This window comes from Strigops habroptila, chromosome 6 (genome assembly GCF_004027225.2).
Source record: "Strigops habroptila isolate Jane chromosome 6, bStrHab1.2.pri, whole genome shotgun sequence".
NCBI classification, from domain to species: domain Eukaryota; kingdom Metazoa; phylum Chordata; class Aves; order Psittaciformes; family Psittacidae; genus Strigops; species Strigops habroptila.
Window position 1 is genome coordinate 19,927,421 of NC_044282.2, and position 18,085 is coordinate 19,945,505.

The following is an 18,085-nucleotide window of genomic DNA, read 5'->3' on the forward strand; positions in this document are numbered from 1 at the left end:
TTGCTGAAAGTTGTCAGATCTGATTAAGGCAGCTGTTGGCATCAATCAGTCCTGACAGTAGTATATCAGAGGTTAGTACAGCTATAATTAGTGAACTGATTAACAGCAAAGAGGAAAAGAGGGTAATGTTTTGGATCAAACTCCCTTAAAACATTTAGATCATTATTTAAACTTGAAGCCTGAGTGGCTAATTATATCTTCTACAATATAAGAGCTAAATTTCACAAAGCGTGCAAGCTGTTCTTCCTCATTGTGGTTGTTAAAATAAGGTTTGTACTGACTACACAGATTGTTTTTCCTAGAAAAAATAAAAATACAAAGAGCAGGTGTTCTTACCACATTACTCCTCAGTACATCTATTGTGATCCTAATGTATATTGTTTTCCACAGTTTCTCTTTAGATTAATGTATCTGCTCCACATGTAAAGCTTTTTATTTTTTTCCGTGAGAATATAAAAGCTTCAATACTTTCACAGCAGCAACAAAAAGGATTTTTCTGTCCAATTCATCAGTCTGACTAGTTGTACTGGATTTCATTCCAGTTTGTTTTGCCTTTGTCAGAGTCCGTTCTATTGATGTTTAGAAGTAGTGTTGGAACTTACAAAATGAATTTTGTAATTGCTGGAACAGCCAGGACTGTGCTGAAAGCATAAAATTTTAAATCTTTACATAGGAACTTAACTCTGTTAATCGTAACTGTGATACTGAATACACAACAAATAAAACAATATTGAAAAAATCAGTTCAACAGTACATGTCACGTGTCATAAGTGTCTTGCTGTGCTTAGGTGGTGTGCTGAGACATTGTGAATTGGTTGTCTTTTCATTAGGTGAGCTAGCTGGGTTCTGTAAAAGAGCTAAATTATCATGCTTTCCTAGGATTAAGCTATAAAATAAAACATGCTGCACAAAGTTAGGTTTCTTCAGTAAAAAATTCATTTGCCAGTTTAATGAGTTCTGGGTGGCAGCTGTTACAGTTTTTGTAGTTCCCTTGTTGATTTCTAGACCTATCGTTGATTGATTATTGGTGTTAGCTTTGGCAACTTAATAATTGCTGCTAATATGCATCAGTATGAAGCACCTCTGTAAGTCTTTCTAACATGGAAAACTCAATCTTTCATGCATATACTTTTGTAAGAATACTATTATTATGGAATGCCTCTAAGATGCTTTTATATATGTATATGTGATCCTGTATTGCTCTTACTTTAGACCACAAATACATGTTAAGATCTGATGTAACATCATCTATTCACCCAAATAGGCATACTGCTCATCTGTGTATACTTTGTAAGGTGTCTGTTCTACTGGAGACATAATTCTGTTTTGACTGTGTCAAACACAGCATCAGATGGATGCCTCTGATTTATGAAAACAAAATATTTGCATTAATTTTTTAGTACTTCCTATCTCCCTATATCAAATTCTTGTTTCGAATTGCTGCCCTCTGTTTTAATTTGTGTATGTTTATTCCACTCCCTGTCTGAGCTCCAGTTCACATGAGGTTTTGTGAAATGCTTGAATAACTCATACAGAGTAGGAGTGCAATAAAAAGAGGAATAAAAGCAGCATTATGAAAGCGACTTTCAGGCTGCTGCTCTTGTGACGTGTTTTGATGAAGTTTTACTCCAGAGAGTGCCAAAGTGGTGTGTGATCTCAGGTATCTAATATTAAAAATTGTGAGAAACTCCAAAGCCTCACTGATTAGAAGGGAAATGTTTCCAAACTGTACAAAACCCCAGCATAGCAGCTTTCCCTGTACAACTGCAGGATATGCTGCATTCCACTGAGAGGCTGTTCTGAGTGGATGTGTCACTGAGTGCATGTTTCTGTGTCTCCATTTCTGCAGAAGTAAAGCTCTTGCAGTGAATTTTCTGCCAGAAGAAAGCATCAAGATAAATAATTAGAGCATGAATAGAGTAAACTGTGTAAGTTGCACATGTGCCTTTGCCAAAAAGCTGTCAGAAGATGAGGAGTGCTGGCTGTGACTGAGCAACGCTTTCTCTAGAATCAGCCACGTATTCTTAGATGCCGTTTTCAAGTGTGGTAAGGGGAAATGATGAATATGTGTAAAGGAGTGGGAGAAGAAGAGAGAAGACCAGTAGCAAGGTGAAAACAATAAAGAGGATGAAGTTATATTAATTGAAATCTACATAAGGATATCTTTGAGAGACTGTCTTACAATATTGACAAGAAAGCAGCAGTGGCTAGAACAGGATTCTTTATTGCTATCCATCCATCGTGAATCTCTATGGTGGAGACAAATTTGCTACAGGCACTAAGAGAGAGAGGGGCTGGTTCCATGCTTTCCAAAGCGTTTAGATCCTTACAGCTTGTATTTTGTACATGAATTATGTTTTTTCTTTAATTGTATATACAAATGACAGAGGCCTTAAAATTGTTTCTTCTCCAACATCATCGAGGCACTTCAGAAAATACGTCTTTTTGTAAGTTTAGTGAATTCCCATATTTGGAATGATGCTTTATTTCATCATATTTAATTTCAGTGAAAGAATTGTTTTTAATCTGGAATTGATGCAATTATTTCTAGTCATATCTAATCATTGGTTTATGTTGTTAAAAGGCAAATTTCTGAAATACCTAACATGCATTTTCCAATGGAGAATATATATCCAATTATTTCCAGGCTGGTTTAGTCTCTTTACCTCCCCTTAGATTTGGCTGTGATATCTTCAATCAGACTTTTTTATGCTAACAACAAAATGAGTAGCTCCAGCATCACTGGTCATTGCACAGGAGGAGCACTGGAGGTAGCCTTTAGAGGACAGATGCTCACATAGCCACAGGCATCAGGTGGTTTTTATAATAACTTTTGGTTTTCTTTTTCCTTTCCTAAGGTGACTGAAATATTAAGAGGAGTACTTACTAGAAAGTGAGAAAAGTACAAAGAATTGTTATGCAAAATGGAAAAGATATGGCTGTTAAGAGAGTAAAGTAAATAGAAGAATGAAATTACGGTGGAAATGTGTATTACTTGTTGATTTAATCAGTGCTGTGAGAAACAATATTGTGAATTCCACAGAGAAAGATAACATAAATGGAGTATTTGCTGTTTATTTAGCAGCTATTCTAATGATTTCAAAGCAAAGAGGAAGTACTGCCTTCAGATAGGTATGTTAAATATGAAAATGTTTCTGTTGTGCTGCAGGGGTGTGATGACATATGGTCACAAAATGTTTGTGAATCTTGATCCAGCTTTGGGAAGATAATTTAATTTTGGAAACTTCCCATAACAAAGAAGTTTTATGATTGTGATCATTCATGCAGAGGCCTCTGGATTTGTTTGTTATAACCTTGAGCTTATTCTACAATTTCTTTCTAGAAAGAATGATAGATATTAATGCCCGGTGTATACAATAGTACAAATTCAAATTTACGGACCAAATGTTTGAAAGTATGTGTGTGTGCAATTGTATGTATTTTCATAATTCTGATATAGTGAAGACATATATAATTATGTCCTATGTTAAAGGAAGACGTTGAAACTACATGTTAGTTCGTGCTACTACTGCTCTGCTTACAGTATGGCAGTGTTCAGGCTTATTCTGGAATAATGCTGATACTCAGAATATCAATACTATCCAGCCTAAGTACAAGGCATTTTTCTACCTTTTATGTTACAGAAGGCTATGTAACCACATATTAAAATACTGTGTGCTCACGCACAGGGCATGGGGGTAAATAAATGATAAAGAATATAATGCTTTATTAGAAAGGACTTGCATACTGCATTTATTAGTGCAGCGTAAGAACCTGTGTATTAAGATTCTTATAGCCCTACAGGATGGTGGTTTTTTGGAATCTGTGGTGAGCATAGGTGTGTTGTAGTAGAAAAATTTTGTGTACCATAGCAGAGTACTTATCTGTTCCTGTCTAGATGAGAACAGTCTGTTGCTGTGGTTGGTTCTTTTAAGTAATTGTCATGTCTAAATGTTAAAATTGACCACTGTTGATAGTAGTTGTTATTCCTGATGTTATTCCTGATGACAGATATTTGCTGCTTCTCTGAAAAAATCCCCCAAAAGATGTTTTCCCCAATGTTTATGAAAACTTCAACATGCAGTTGCACACCAGCTTGCAATCTCTAGCAGTTCTTGGCATAACATTTGCATGAGCCTATTAATAAGACAAAAACCAATCAAACCTTTTAGATTACCATGATTCAGGGAATTCCTCTACATAAAGAGCTACTGCTCATAACTCATTTGTGAACACAGTAGCAGGAAAATTAAAACGCAGGAGTGAATGCTAAGCTGAAGATAAGTGAAATATTTGGGAGGTAGAGCAACTGCCCTATTTGTGCGGTTGTAAGAGACTTCCTCAAAAGATTTTGGTTTGTGCATCCTTCAGACTTTTCTACCCCTTTTGCCATCTTTGTTATTTTTCTATTCAGAGCTTTTAATTCATCAGTTCGAGTTAGTCCTCTGTGATTGTTTTACTGGCAAAGTCTAGTGCCTGTAAGATTGACAATTCTTTATTTGAACTTAATATCTAATGGTTTATACTAATTCTGTAGTTCCACAAAAGCCTTTACTTATATTCACTTCTTTGTAAAAATTATTTTATTGAACAGCTCACTGGCAGCAAGATCTATTTTCTGAGTGTGGCCCATTACAGCAGACTAGTTTTCAATCTTCTGTTTCTGCAGTTTGTTGGGAATGTTTCATTTTTATTCTCAGGAATGTCCATGAAATCTCTGCTATAAGAAATTTAACAAAGTCTTTCCTTTGTAGTCATTTCAGCAATTCACTCAGAAGTCCTGTATTTAAATAATAGTTGAATTCTGTTTATCATGTGCGTCAGGAATAAAAACTTAAAAAAATCTGTTTGAAGAGAAATTGCCAAAAAGTATGTTTGACTTGTAGAGTATTTACTGCCACGATATACAAACTTATATAAACCTATTGTCAGTCACAAAATTTAGGTTGTTATCAGGTTTGATAAAGCAAAAACCTGAAATGAGAACATGTTTAAAATTTGCCATGCATGCCTACTTTACTAATGATGCCTTACCTTCCAGAAGGGTTTGAACAGATGTGAGGTAGACTGTTTTGAGAATCCTCTTTTAAGGTAGCAGGGCAAGGAGAGTCTAATTTACTAACCTGATGATTCACAACCAACTGTTCTCCCTCTTCTTTGTAACCATAATGGTATGTTGTCTAAAACAAAAATGCGACACTGGTCCTTCTGTCATCCCAGTTGATGTTTAACTTGAAATCCAAGTAAATCAGTTCTTTATACATTTTGTTTTGACAGTACCTGGCACATAGAATGATATAGGTCTTTTCTAATTGTTTGCTGGAAATCATAGTAATTAGGAAGTTATCTGTGGGTTTTTTTCCTGACTTTTGATTTCTTGTTGTATGTATGAAAGGGACAAAAGGTCAGCTAAGTGACTTGCAGGCTGAAGTGGCTAAAGAGAGGAAAACTGTTCTTGAAAATGGTCTTGAAGAACTTAAAATCAGTGAATTTTGTAATATGGGATGTTATAACTAAATATTTTATGTAGTTTGGTCTGAAATATTTTCGTATGTGGACTGGACCGGTGGGAATGGGAATTTGAGAGGCTAACCGTAGTTTTACTCGCCTCAGAGTATTTGCAAAAATTATTCAAGCAGAAAATAGATACTAGTCATGTGCAAATATGTTTCAGAGAACTTAAAGCAGCAAAAAAATTCAAAGAATTGCAAGTGAACTATTGAAAAGGTGAACCTGCAGGCTGTGCCAACTGCTAGAAATTAATGTTGGACTTTCAGAAATTAATGGAAGATCATTTGATTTCAGTGAGACCCTAAGCCTTTTCAGACTAAGAAGAAAAGCCTAAATCCAACAACAAACCCCAGCATTTTATGATTATGTGATTTTTTTAACTATGGTGAAAATGTAACTGCCTCATATTGTGAAGTCTGGCTTCTAAGAGGACTAAAGAGAAACTGACAAAAATAGTTAGAAAATCATGCAATTGTAGAAAAATGCATTTTCACAGTCATTCAAAATTTTGTCAGTTGACATTGAAATTATCAGCTAGTGTCATCCCTGTTGACTTCATTTTTCAAAATGACTTTTTTGTTTGAGTTGTTACTGGAACATTATGCAAAATAATGTAGGGGTAGGTTAAATAACCCCAAAAGTGAATTAAATAATTTTAGGTTGAAAGTTTTTTTTTTTCATTTTGGTTTTTTATAAACTGTTACCTTTTTTGGTATAAAAGTGAAATTGAGCACTGGTGCTCACCTAGGACAATAAACTTTTTGATAAGTCCATGTTTTCACTAGTAGAAGAAGTCGTTGTGGAATAGTTACTAATGATAATCCGAAAAGCATTGGAAAATGAGAATTGTATGTGCGGAGAGAAATTTAAATTGACAGTAAAAGTTGACAGGAAAAAAACATTTCTATTCAGCCATACCCTAATACAAAAACCAGATTGAAATGTCGTGCATGAGTTGCAGTTCATTAAGCAAATGTGACACTTTATTTTCTAGCTATTTCAATACTGAAAGAGGTGAAGTGGTGAAATAGTAATATAAATGAACACGCTTCTCAGTGTGCTGATAACTCAAGTCAAAGTAAAAAAAGAAAATAATAAAAAGATGTTTCAAGACTTGGTTACTGTGTCCTTCCCTTGCCCCCAAACAGAAAGCAGAATCCTTTTGCTGAATCTGAGTTTTGAGTTTATAACTTCATGGATAAAATACATTGTTTCTGAAAATTAATTATAAAAAGAAATGCCACTACTGCATTTAAAACTAATTACGAAATGGATCATAATGCTGCTTTGTTTATTATTTTAATTGAAAGAATAATCATTGTTAACATTTGTTGATTATCAACATTTTCCTTTAGCTATTTTTAATTAGCACATTATATATTTGAATTCAGTTTATGGTTTTGGACTACAAAAATGATTTGGGGGGTTTTTGAAGGATTTTTTTCCAACTGTAATTTCTATCTGTGAAATAAATATAAGAACCAATCATATTTTCTGGCGAGACATTCTCTGGAGATCTCTGGTCTTACTAAATGAGACAGTGTATCAAATACAGCTTTTAATTCAGGTCATTACTTTGAGTAACATTGCTGTTGTAAGATAAGATCAAAGTAAAAGACAGTTCAAATGAATATTTAGTCATAACTTAGAAAAATTAATAATACCAGTTTAAATATATACCCTGATAATGACTGACATTAAAAAAAAACCAAACCCTGCAATCTGCACATTGCCAATTTAGATTTAGCAAATTAGCTAAGTAGCTTGCATTTGTAGTATTTCACACCTTAAAGTCTTAATATGCATTGCTAAATATATTTCCTCACTGTTTGCTAATTAATGTTCTGTGGAAGTACAGCTGCTAATTTTTTGTGGTTGACATGGCTTATTTTAAAGTGATAACAGTTGCATCTGTAGTAGTGTTAATAAATTATGGTCATACATTTTTACACCTACTATTTTCTACAGGCATTTGAAAAATCTGTATTTGCTAACAAAATGCACCCAGTAATATTTAACAAAACATAGAAACATTCCCCACACACCACTATTCTCTCAGTGATATTAGTGACTCAGTGAGTCATATGTTAAGTTTCAAATATTGCAGGGCAGGAATATCCTTTTCTGTAATATCACAAAGTCTTTTCAGGAGTAATTCTTGGTAATTAGTAAGGACTGATATATTCCGATGGTAAAATAATTGGACTGGAACAATATTGTGAGGCAGTGCAGGGAAAAATATTTCTCTGAGGAGAATAAATATTATCAGGATATATCTTGTAGAGATCAAGTGAAGAAAAAAGTATTCATAAGTGCATGTGTTTTGTAAGATACACTTTTTTCTAATATTCTGAAAGAAACACAGGAGGATGTATGCAATCCAGGAGGTTCCTGGAGTGCATTAATGAGAACTTCCTCCTCCAGGTGATAGAGGAACCAATGAGGAGGGGGCTTCTTGGGGATGTGAAGATCAAAGGCAGACTTGACTGCAGTGACCGTGGGATGGTGGAGTTAAGGATCTGGAGGAGAAGGAACAGGGCAAAAAGCAAGCTTACAATCCTGGACTTCAGCAGAGCAGACTTTGGCCTCCCCAGAGATCTGCTTAGAAGAGTCCTGTGGGATAAGACTCTGGAGGGAAGAGAGAGGAAGACAGAGCCAAGCTCTTTTCAGTGATGCCTGGTGACAGGACCAGAGGCAAATGGGCACAAACTGAAACACAGGAGGTTGTGTCTGAACATCACGAGACACTTATTTACTGTGAGGATGACTGAGCACTGGCACAGGTTGCCCAGGGAGGTTGTGGAGTCTTCAGCGTTGGAGATACCCGAAAGTTGTCTCAATATGTTCCTGAGCAACTAGCTTTTAGCTGGCCCCAGTTGAACCGGAGAGTTGGGCAAGATGACCTCCAGATGTTGCTTCCAGCCTCAACCATTCTTTGATTCTGTAGCTGTGAAGTCTGTCAAGCTGGGTTTCGAAACTGTTGAGACAGCAAATCAATTTCTTTCTAAAAGCTGTTAATATTATGCTGGTGGTATTTGAGGTAATTGAATCTTTTGATGGGAAGAAATCTTTTCTCAAATTTGGACAAGCAATTTTCATAAAGGTTTTGTAAGTCTCTGCTAGTTCTCTGTGTCTGCTTTTCTTAGCCACAGCCTTGAAGCATTATTCATAATTACCCAGTGTTTTTACACCTTCCATTGCATAATTTCCATGCTAAGAAACTGGATTTGGTGCTACATTAATGTGTACCATTTATATACCTTACAGCACCGCATTTGGAAGCCGCCTAACCTGTCTTGATGTTTGGGTTTTTTGTCAGTCTGGAATTTAGTGCAGCAATGCTAATTTTTCTTATTTGTATGTTGTGTTCTCACAGACAAGATTTTGTTTGAGAAGAAAATATCATGAATCACATATTCTCTTGGGTTTCACATTGTCTGGTCAAATTTGAGATTGGATGCTGATAGGGTCTGGTAAACTTTTAATTGATATATTTTTTTAGTAATCTACCATGGCTCCTTAGAATATAGCAAATGGTGTCTAGATGAAAACAATTGTGTGTGTGTAAGCTTTTGTAGGGACTTACTAGTGTATTTGCTATAGAAGCATTATCATCTATAAGATTTAACTGTCATCTTAGTGTCTTATTTCTGAATGTGTAAAGTTAAGAGGAACCTTTATTTTAACAGTTCTAATTTCTTTTTTTGTGCAATGAGATTTTAAGGTAAGCTTTGTGCCTGCCCCAGAAATCTCAAGCTTTGATGGATAGTGATTCATTAGATTTGTTATGAATAGGCAATAAATAATTGCCCTTAAATCATAGACATAACTTGCAGGCAAGTTACTACTGAATTTATTACTGAATGGGTGAGATTTTTTTCTAGGGGCATTTTATACATAGCAGTTAGCACTTAAATAGGAAATTAGTTTGTTGAATAGTTCATGAGAAATCTGCATTTCTATTTCTATTTAAAACAGCTGCTGAGAATTTTTCGGGGCAAGGAATGAGGTCCTTTCTTTGAGTGACCACTTTGATTTTAAATTTTAAAAAGTTACTTTCTTGAATTCTTGTGTTAAGGTCAAGTGAAGTATGCTGAGTTTGTTGTCAGTGTGGGGAATGGAGGGTACTACAATTCTGTGGCAATTGTAAATTGAATGTACCTCAGTTTTGTCTCTTTGATAGTCTATTATTTAGGGATGTATGCAAAAAGAGAAGCCATTGCAAAAGCATGCAAGAAATGGCACTGTAATAGCAACTTACCACTGACCTATCTGTATGAAACAATGAAGTTTGGAAACTACCTTTTCCAGGACTTGTGGAAGTTGTTTAATCTGTTTTGCCAGTGCAAGGATCAAGATATCAAAATGTACATCTTGAAAGTATGCCTTAGGGAGAAAGCATTTCACAGGGGCGGTCTTTGGTGTTTGCTGTGCTGTGGTGAAGGTTAGAAATATTTTATCACAGTTAATTTTTAGTGGGACACGTACATCAAATAACTCACACGATTATATAAGGAGTTGATTCTGAATAACTACCTAATGGTTTTAATGTGGAAAATGTATACATATGATGTACAGTAACTTGAAGTTATTACTTTATATTCCCATATTTTCCATACTGAATACTACTAATGACCATCCAACACATGTAGATGCAGCAAAATGTGGCTGCACCATATAAAAAGTAGGTAAAACTTAAGATAGCTTTGTTAAGTTCTACACTGCATTTACTCTGCTGTGTACGAAAATGCTGTTTTTTTATAAATTTGAATCTGGATTTTTCTGTGTAAATGCTTAATATTTCTTTTTTTCTGTTCTACTAGATGCTTGTGACTACTCCAGAGAAATGGGATGTTGTGACAAGAAAAAGTGTTGGTGATGTAGCCCTCTCTCAGATGGTTAAACTTTTGATTCTCGATGAAGTTCATCTGTTGCATGAAGATAGAGGGCCAGTACTTGAAAGTATAGTAGCACGTACTTTACGACAGGTAAGAGGGGAAAAAAATGTCCAAAAGAACTGTATTTTTTTCCAAGAATAGATACATTTCGATGCTTTTACACTGAGAAATTCTTAGACAATGAAATCAAAATGCCTAGGAAGCTTACAATTCATTTTATAGCTATTCTGTACTAAAAGAAGATTTTTGTCTTCTACCATCTCTTCTGTATTAGATCAACTATCAGATTTCTAGGATACATAATTTATTACAGAGCTATTTCTTATTACTTATTTACTTTGTTACTTACTGTACAAGTAACAGCAAAATTAAACACTATTAAACAAATAATAGGTTAATTTTTTAAGATAACACAGATTGAAAGTATTTTTTATGAGAAATGCTGATTTTTAATTAGCAGTTTTGCTAGAAGAATTTTTTTTTTTTTTTTAATTAAGAGTAGTGTCTTAAATCTAGGTAAAACTTTCTGCACTGCTACATAATTTTTAGTTTAGCATAATTGGTCTTCCCCCTCACATACTTTAGTGATACTTTCTAAATACCAAGATTTAAAATGGCAAAAGGAGAAAAGGATGGATGTGTGGGGTTTGTTCTTAAATCTTATACAAAAGAAGGACTGAGTTAGGCAATAAATAAGATTGGTCTCAATGGTAGAATGTGTATTTGCAAGAAAAATAAAATGTGGAATTTAGGGATGAATAAAAAGGGTGGAATTAAGAGGAATATATAATGGTAAGGAGAGGATAGAGTGCTGTTCTTTTGTGGGGTTTTTTTTTTTTTTGTGCAGAACAGAAGTATGTCAATACAAAATAATCTGTAACAAATTAAAAATTTGGTATTGTTATGGCTCTATTTGTAGTGTGTTAAATGTTTAAAGTGTTTCAGATTTTAAGATTGTTTTTTCTTGGCAAGGCTACGCTAACCTTGTTAAGGCTCTGTGAAACATCTGATTCTAGCTCCTCTAAGAACCAAATACAACAGATGTCTGCTGGATTCCAGTACAGAAAGTGTAAAGTTCCTGTATAAAGAACAACAGAAGTAATAATTCCTTAGAAGAAGCTAAACTTGGAAAGATTTAAATTTGTTTATAATGAAGAGTAGGGCTTTGTAAAGTTTAAACTACATCAAAGGCACTAAAGCTTAACCTGTAGGATATTGTATTTTCCTTCTTCAGTGGTTTTGATAACCTTGTTTTCCTTAGCTGTCTTTAAAGATCTCAGATTTTAGTGGGGACTGTGATGTTCATTGTCTTCACATCAGATTGCAACACACATTCGTTTTTTAATTTTTGAAATTTTGTGAGACGTGTAAGATTGGCTTCAGCTGCCTGAAATAGATGTCTAGAGCCATTTTATCTGCCCTGCATTATTCAGCTTGTCATCCTGTTTCTGTTTCATTTGGACACAAATCTCCCATAGATCCTTTCCTTTCATGTCTGTCAAGCCTGTGCAGGTAACTTAAGGAATATAAAATCTGAGGCAGTTATGTCTTGGGTACTGAATCCTACCCTTAGTGCATTTATTGTAATACAGCAGTCGCTTGCTTCAACAATAATTTAAAAAATAGCTCTCTAAGGTGCTTTAATCTTCTAGGATTTCAAGGTTTGTTTTACCTATCAAGTTGGAGTTCAATTCATCGGGAATCAAAGCTACTCATTTGTAACCCTTCCTTCAATGAAACAGTTGGGAAGAAGAACAAGACACAAATCTTGAAATTAAGTATCTCACCACCTTTCTGAAAACCTTATTTACTCTAAGTTGATAAGAAAGGCAGTAGTGGAGACCACTTTACAAGAAGGTAGTAGAAGAGAGAGAAAATGTACAGTATAAAAATATGCTAAAAAAAACCCCACAGTTAAGCAGAAGACAGAACTGCTTGTACAAATATTTAGAATTATACAGTAGAAAACATTTCCAAGCAAAAATATTTTGAATTACAAGCCTTCCAGAGAACCTGAGGAGAAAGAAATAGGAGATGCTTTGCACAACTGTTTTACCTTTTTACTATGGAAACAAATAATAAGAGGGCTAGTTTTAAAAATCATGCTGAAATGTTATACTGCAGCATCTGAGCCTGCAAGCATAGCTCTATGAAATTTGCAGTATAGATCCATAACTAATTATGAAATTACTGGAACTTTTATTTTATGACTAAAAAAGGTGACATAAGTTTTCTGATTTCAGAAGTATTTCAATGGGTTTTAGTGACAATACTACTACAGATGTTTTAAGTGTAAAAATACCACACCTAATAATGTTTTAATGGTATTTTCAAAAGAAAAAATATTTGGTTACATTTCTTTGGTTCTGTTCCCTGCTCATAGTTCAGTTATATGCATTTTGATGCAAATTCATAAATGTTCGGAGGAACAAAACTCAGAATATTCAGCCTGTCCGTGGAGAATATCCTTCTGACTTCGATGATTCTGTATAAAACATAAAGCTCCTCTTGAGCCTTTCTGAAAGTAGTTCTAGAACATATTTTTCATTGATATCTGTAGAAACATCATACTCATTCCATATTCATGCACACTGGAGGTAAGACTAATTGTTCAGTTCTTAAAAAACAGAAGGAAAAAAAAAGAAAAAAAAACCCCACCAAAACAAAAAACCAAATGTTGACAAGATCAATCAAAAATGTCCTTATGTCAATTACACCACTGCAGTAATTCAGTAATTGCTGAAATCAATTGCTTGATTTGTATACTGATTTAAAACATCAGAAATATTGAGTAGTTTTTCCTAATTTGTAGTGGAGGAACTCAGAAAGTGATTAGACAAGTAATTCAAGCTAAAATCCATTGCATATTAATATCCCTTAGATCAAACTGAGGGCTGTAGTAACCAGGGGCTATGCTGGCAAATACCACGTTGCCCAGAGAAGTCATCAGTGCCCCATCCCTGGCAGTGTTTAAGGCCAGGCTGGACGGGCCTTTGAGCAACCTGGTCTGGTGGGAAGTGTCCCTGCCCATGGCAGGAAGGTTGGAAGTAGGTGTTCTTTAGGTCCCTTACAACCCAAACCATGCTATGATTCCATGATGACATTTTCCCGATTTCAATACTGTCCCTTTTGACCACTGTGGGAGACAGTGAATTGAAGTAGTTGGATTTTTTTGTCTGGCCTGGAACAGTCATTTGTATCACTTTCAGGACAGAACTATGATAAATTCCTTGAAATACTACTTCAACCTTTTCAGTAAATCACTAATAGCTTGTTTATAATTATTGTGTCTACCTATAGTTTCATCTGGATCAAACTTCCTTAGCTTGTATATAATTCGATGTCCTGATTCCTGTGCAGAAAACAATGTGTGATGTAGTGCCTTCTATATTTTGCAGGGCTTGTTATCCTGTCTTATAGAAAACCATCTCTCTTGTTTTGTTGGATGATGGAAAAATACACAAATAGACAACATCCTTTTTTTTTATTTTATTTTTTTTCCTTTTTTCATTGTAAGAAATAGTGTTCAAGTGGCTACCTGGGTCTGTAACTGTGCCAGAAAAGAATGTTTTGAGACCTTCTCAAAACAGGAATATCTGGTGCATTAGTAGGTCTGTCCTAATTTGTACCTCAAAATATTTGAATTATTTTTGTACTTTCCCCCAGATGAACACTGAGTCACACCACTTACTGTAAGACTTTTAACATGTACGTTTTAACTTACAGCATTTTTTTGAATCAGGTGGGGTTTTTAACTTGGAAGGAGCATATATATTGGAATTGCTGACAGCTTTACTCACAGCAGAATGAACAGTATTTGTGCATGTTTGCACTTTTCAAATTCTAGAGAATGTTTTTGCAAGTGATTTAAATTGATTTTGCTAAACATTTTTGTGGGAAAATTGCTTTGAGCTCACTTATATACTGTAGGTATAACATCAAACATCTTCTTTGAATCCAATTTATAGCTTTGAAGTTTAAAGTTTTAGTGAAGAGCATAATGCAGATATAAAACTGAAATGCTTAAACTTTTTAATAAAACTTTCCACACTTCTGTAATATCTAGTAAGCTTATTAGCTTGAAAGAAAAAAAAAAAAATGACTGCTTTTAAAGGACACTGAATTATTTTGTCATGATTACTCAGAGATTTTGATGACTTCCTTGCTGCTTTCGGGTATTTTTTTCAGAAAATACATACTGAATATTATACTTGAGTGATACATCAGTTTTGATACCTCCTCTCAACTATGTGAATGATAAATTAAATAAAAGAAAATCCATAGTAAAAGATTTCTCAGATTTAGGGGAACCAAAGCTCCCATCTTAGACACACAAATACTCTTTTCATCAGTGTCATTCTTCAAATTTAACTTGAAATTGCTTTATGTTTTTGTATTAGATCAGTAAAGTTGCTAGATAAATAATAGGTGGACAACACAGCAGGACAAGCAATCTGGGATGTTGCTGGAGTGCACTTATGAGATCTTCCTCCTCCAAGCAATAGAGCAGCCCTCAAGGAGAGGTGTTCTGCTGTACCTCATACTCACCAAAAAGGGAGAGGCTCACTGGGGACGTGAAGATCAAAGGCAGCCTTGGCTGCAGTGACCACGAGGTGGTGGAGGAGTTCTCTTTCCCCTGGAAATCCTCGTGTTTCCTTTCTGAGCTTTCTTTCCTCATGACACCTCATTTAAGAAACTTTCCCTCTCAGCCATCACGTAGCTTTCCTTGCTCTGGATCCATTTTCAGTATCTCTAGTCCCTTATTATCTCCTCTACTTCTTTTTTTCTCTTTGGTTCTCTCTTTTACCTCCTTACTAGATAGCAAAAGCAAACAAGTTCAGAGGTTTCTCACCCAAAGCTAAATGCCTGATTGTTTTCTAATTAAGAATTTTTAGGTGCTTGGAATCCCATTCTTGCTTAAGAAAATCTGGGCAGTTTAAAAAAAAAAAAAAACAAAACGCTGATAGATAGTGACCTAAAACCAGCTGCTTAGACCTATATATTTTGTGTCTAATGGTAGCTCACTGTAGTTCCTATATGTGTTGTTTGGGGCTAGAATGGCATTTGCATTTCATTTGGCTCTTCATTTCTTATCTTGAGTGACTGCTCTTAGTCTTTTGTCTCTTTGATGTTCCTTATATCGGTTGATCAAGTTTCTCAGCATCTTCTATTACAGGATAAATCAAACAAGCTTACTGAAACCTTCTACAGTACTTTTTTGGTTTCTAACTAGAGTGTTGTGGAGCTTTTTTACTGGACTTTCTTATATTCGTGATTATATTTTTAAAACATATCAACAAAACTGGGTATAGAGCTGTTGTGTTAGTTTTGGTTGTGGCATATACAAAGGTAGAGTGTTTTCCTCCTATTAATCAGTTTTATCCGCTTTATACCTCTATGAATTGCATGTACTTAATTTGCTACCACATTATCTTCTGAGCTTGCATTCAGATGCTTGTTCATTAAGTCCTCAGACAAACCTCTTTATAGTTCCTGCAGGATTCACTTGTTGCTATAAGAATGTTTGCTGAGAATAGTGTCTCATTTTGCAGCTGTGGCCTGTTTTGGAATGAACTAAATTAAAAGAAATTTAGTTTGAATGGGACCATGAACCTAGATTTATCTGGATGGCTGATGCACACATCAGTTATATTAATTCTGCCAGTCACCTGTGCTTCTTGTCACCAGTTACTTTTTATTTACTGCATATCATGGACAAAATTCTTGAATAGAATCAGGCTTAGAAAGCAATTAGAGGCATCTTTTTTTTAATTGCTGTTTTTTCAATTATACGTTCTCTTTAAAATCTGTTAGTTCATCAGCTTGTGATAAATTTAATACATGTTTTCTTGCTATTCTGTGATGTTATTTTTAAACAGTATGTTGTGCAGCCATATGTTTAATGCCTTACACGAGTCTAGATCTATCTTGTTATCTTTTCTGTCAACCTTGTAGTTGTGTAAAAGTGACTTTTTTAAAGCAAAAGACTTTTTTGAAACAAAACCTCATCTCCATTTGTTTGGAAAATTATATGTATGAGATATTTGAATTAATCTTCAGAAGCTTTTCTGTTACTTTGCATGGAAGTGATGTCAGGAAGTCATTCTGCATGTCATTTTTTATTATTGATATGTGAACATTTTTCCATTTCTGTGATATATCCATGAAGTTTAAAAGGTAATAGTGATTGTCATATGTTTTATGTTCTTTCATAATATGGTAAAGCAGTTAAATTGTAGAAAGGTTCATATTTCTTTTTGTTGCTTAGTTTGGGAACAGAACAGTAAACATGGCTTGAAAAGACATTCTGTCATTCAAGAAAAACTGACCTGGCACTGTGCAGGGCATAGAAATCTCTTAATAGGTATATTCAAAATGTAATTTCTGAAGGCAAAGTATTGCATACTTAATATTTCACTGAGGGAAAATAATATGGCTTCTAATAGTGCTTTCTGCATGGTTACATTTTTTCAGTACCTCTAGATTTTTAAATATGTTCTAAATGGAGGACTGAGAGCACAGTATTTTCAGGGTTCATTGGAAGCAGAATAAAACTCATTTATAAAATTACTTAACTAGATGGTTGCCTAGTAACAAATGCATTCTCTGCAAAGTGTTTGAGTTGTAGATAATGTCCTATGTGGAATCTTCAAAACAGTATTAGTAATTGCATTTTTACTGTGTACTTTTGATTTTGCAATTTTACTGGTTTTTCCATTTTTATTCCTAAAACTAGGAAATTACCACCTATGTGGACTGATGGACAACTTCTTAATTCCTTCATTAGACAGTAAACAAGATATCAATAAACAAGTATACACTGGTGAAACATTCTAACAAACTTCCTAGTCATTCTTAGTCATTTTGAAACACCTTTAACTTTATTTCTTTATGTTCTTAGAATTTCTCTGTGTTTTTTTCCTTCTCTTTCTCCTTTTTTTGAATAATGGGAAAAACAGATCTTGTGAGAGGCTGAGACTTTTAGACTGTGAGTAGGGTAGTATCTAATTAATAACTAATGTAAGTCCCCATATACAGTGCTTCATTCTTACCATTGTTGAGTAGGGAACTCAGGAGCCTAAGTTTCTAAGTCTTCTTGGACGTGTAGACTAAAAACTAAGAAATGCTTCTGTCTAATTTTCTGCGTATCTTGTCTTGTGTACATCTGAAGGGCATATAGACTGACTGAAGATGACTGTTAAAGTGATCCTGGGTCATCTGAATATCAGATTAATTTCTAACCAGTGGACAATTCTTCAAAGATTAGAATATATAAACTTGTCTGCTTTACTTTATTCTGTGCTTGAGTTGAACAATCAGGGATACGCTTTCCAGCTTGATTGTAATTCATTCTGTGAATGTGATATTTTAATACATGGAAATGGGAAGACTGCCAAGTTCACAAAGTTCAGGAAGAACTTTAGAAGTCAGATAAAAGAGTATCACTATGCATAGTCTCTATGCTCTCAAGTGGCAGCTGTAATGTAATAAGATGATATGCAAATCTTAAAACCTATTAGGGAGAAAATTATCCTGCTGTGATTGATTTACAGTCTAGAGAGGCCCTTCTCATACCTGTACCTTTATCATTTACAGCGTAAACGTAGATGATGCTGGAGTGTGGAAATTGGTACTCGAAAGCTATCTTCTGTTTATTTTTCTCTGTGTACATGGAA

The 18,085-nt window shown here is 34.6% G+C and overlaps 1 protein-coding gene across 10 annotated transcripts in view; it reads left to right on the forward strand.

Moving 5' to 3' along the window:
• The window catches only part of ASCC3 (activating signal cointegrator 1 complex subunit 3), a 283,374-nt gene that overhangs the window by 105,434 nt on the left and 159,855 nt on the right, over positions 1-18,085 (forward strand). For all 10 annotated transcript variants that reach the window (XR_003991912.1, XM_030489984.1, XM_030489983.1 and 7 more), the window contains one exon: positions 10,335-10,499. Coding sequence is in view for 9 of the 10 variants with exons in the window: in XM_030489984.1 (XP_030345844.1) it covers positions 10,335-10,499 (165 nt within the window). In the remaining variant the exon portion in view is untranslated. The remainder of the gene's footprint in view (positions 1-10,334; positions 10,500-18,085) is intronic.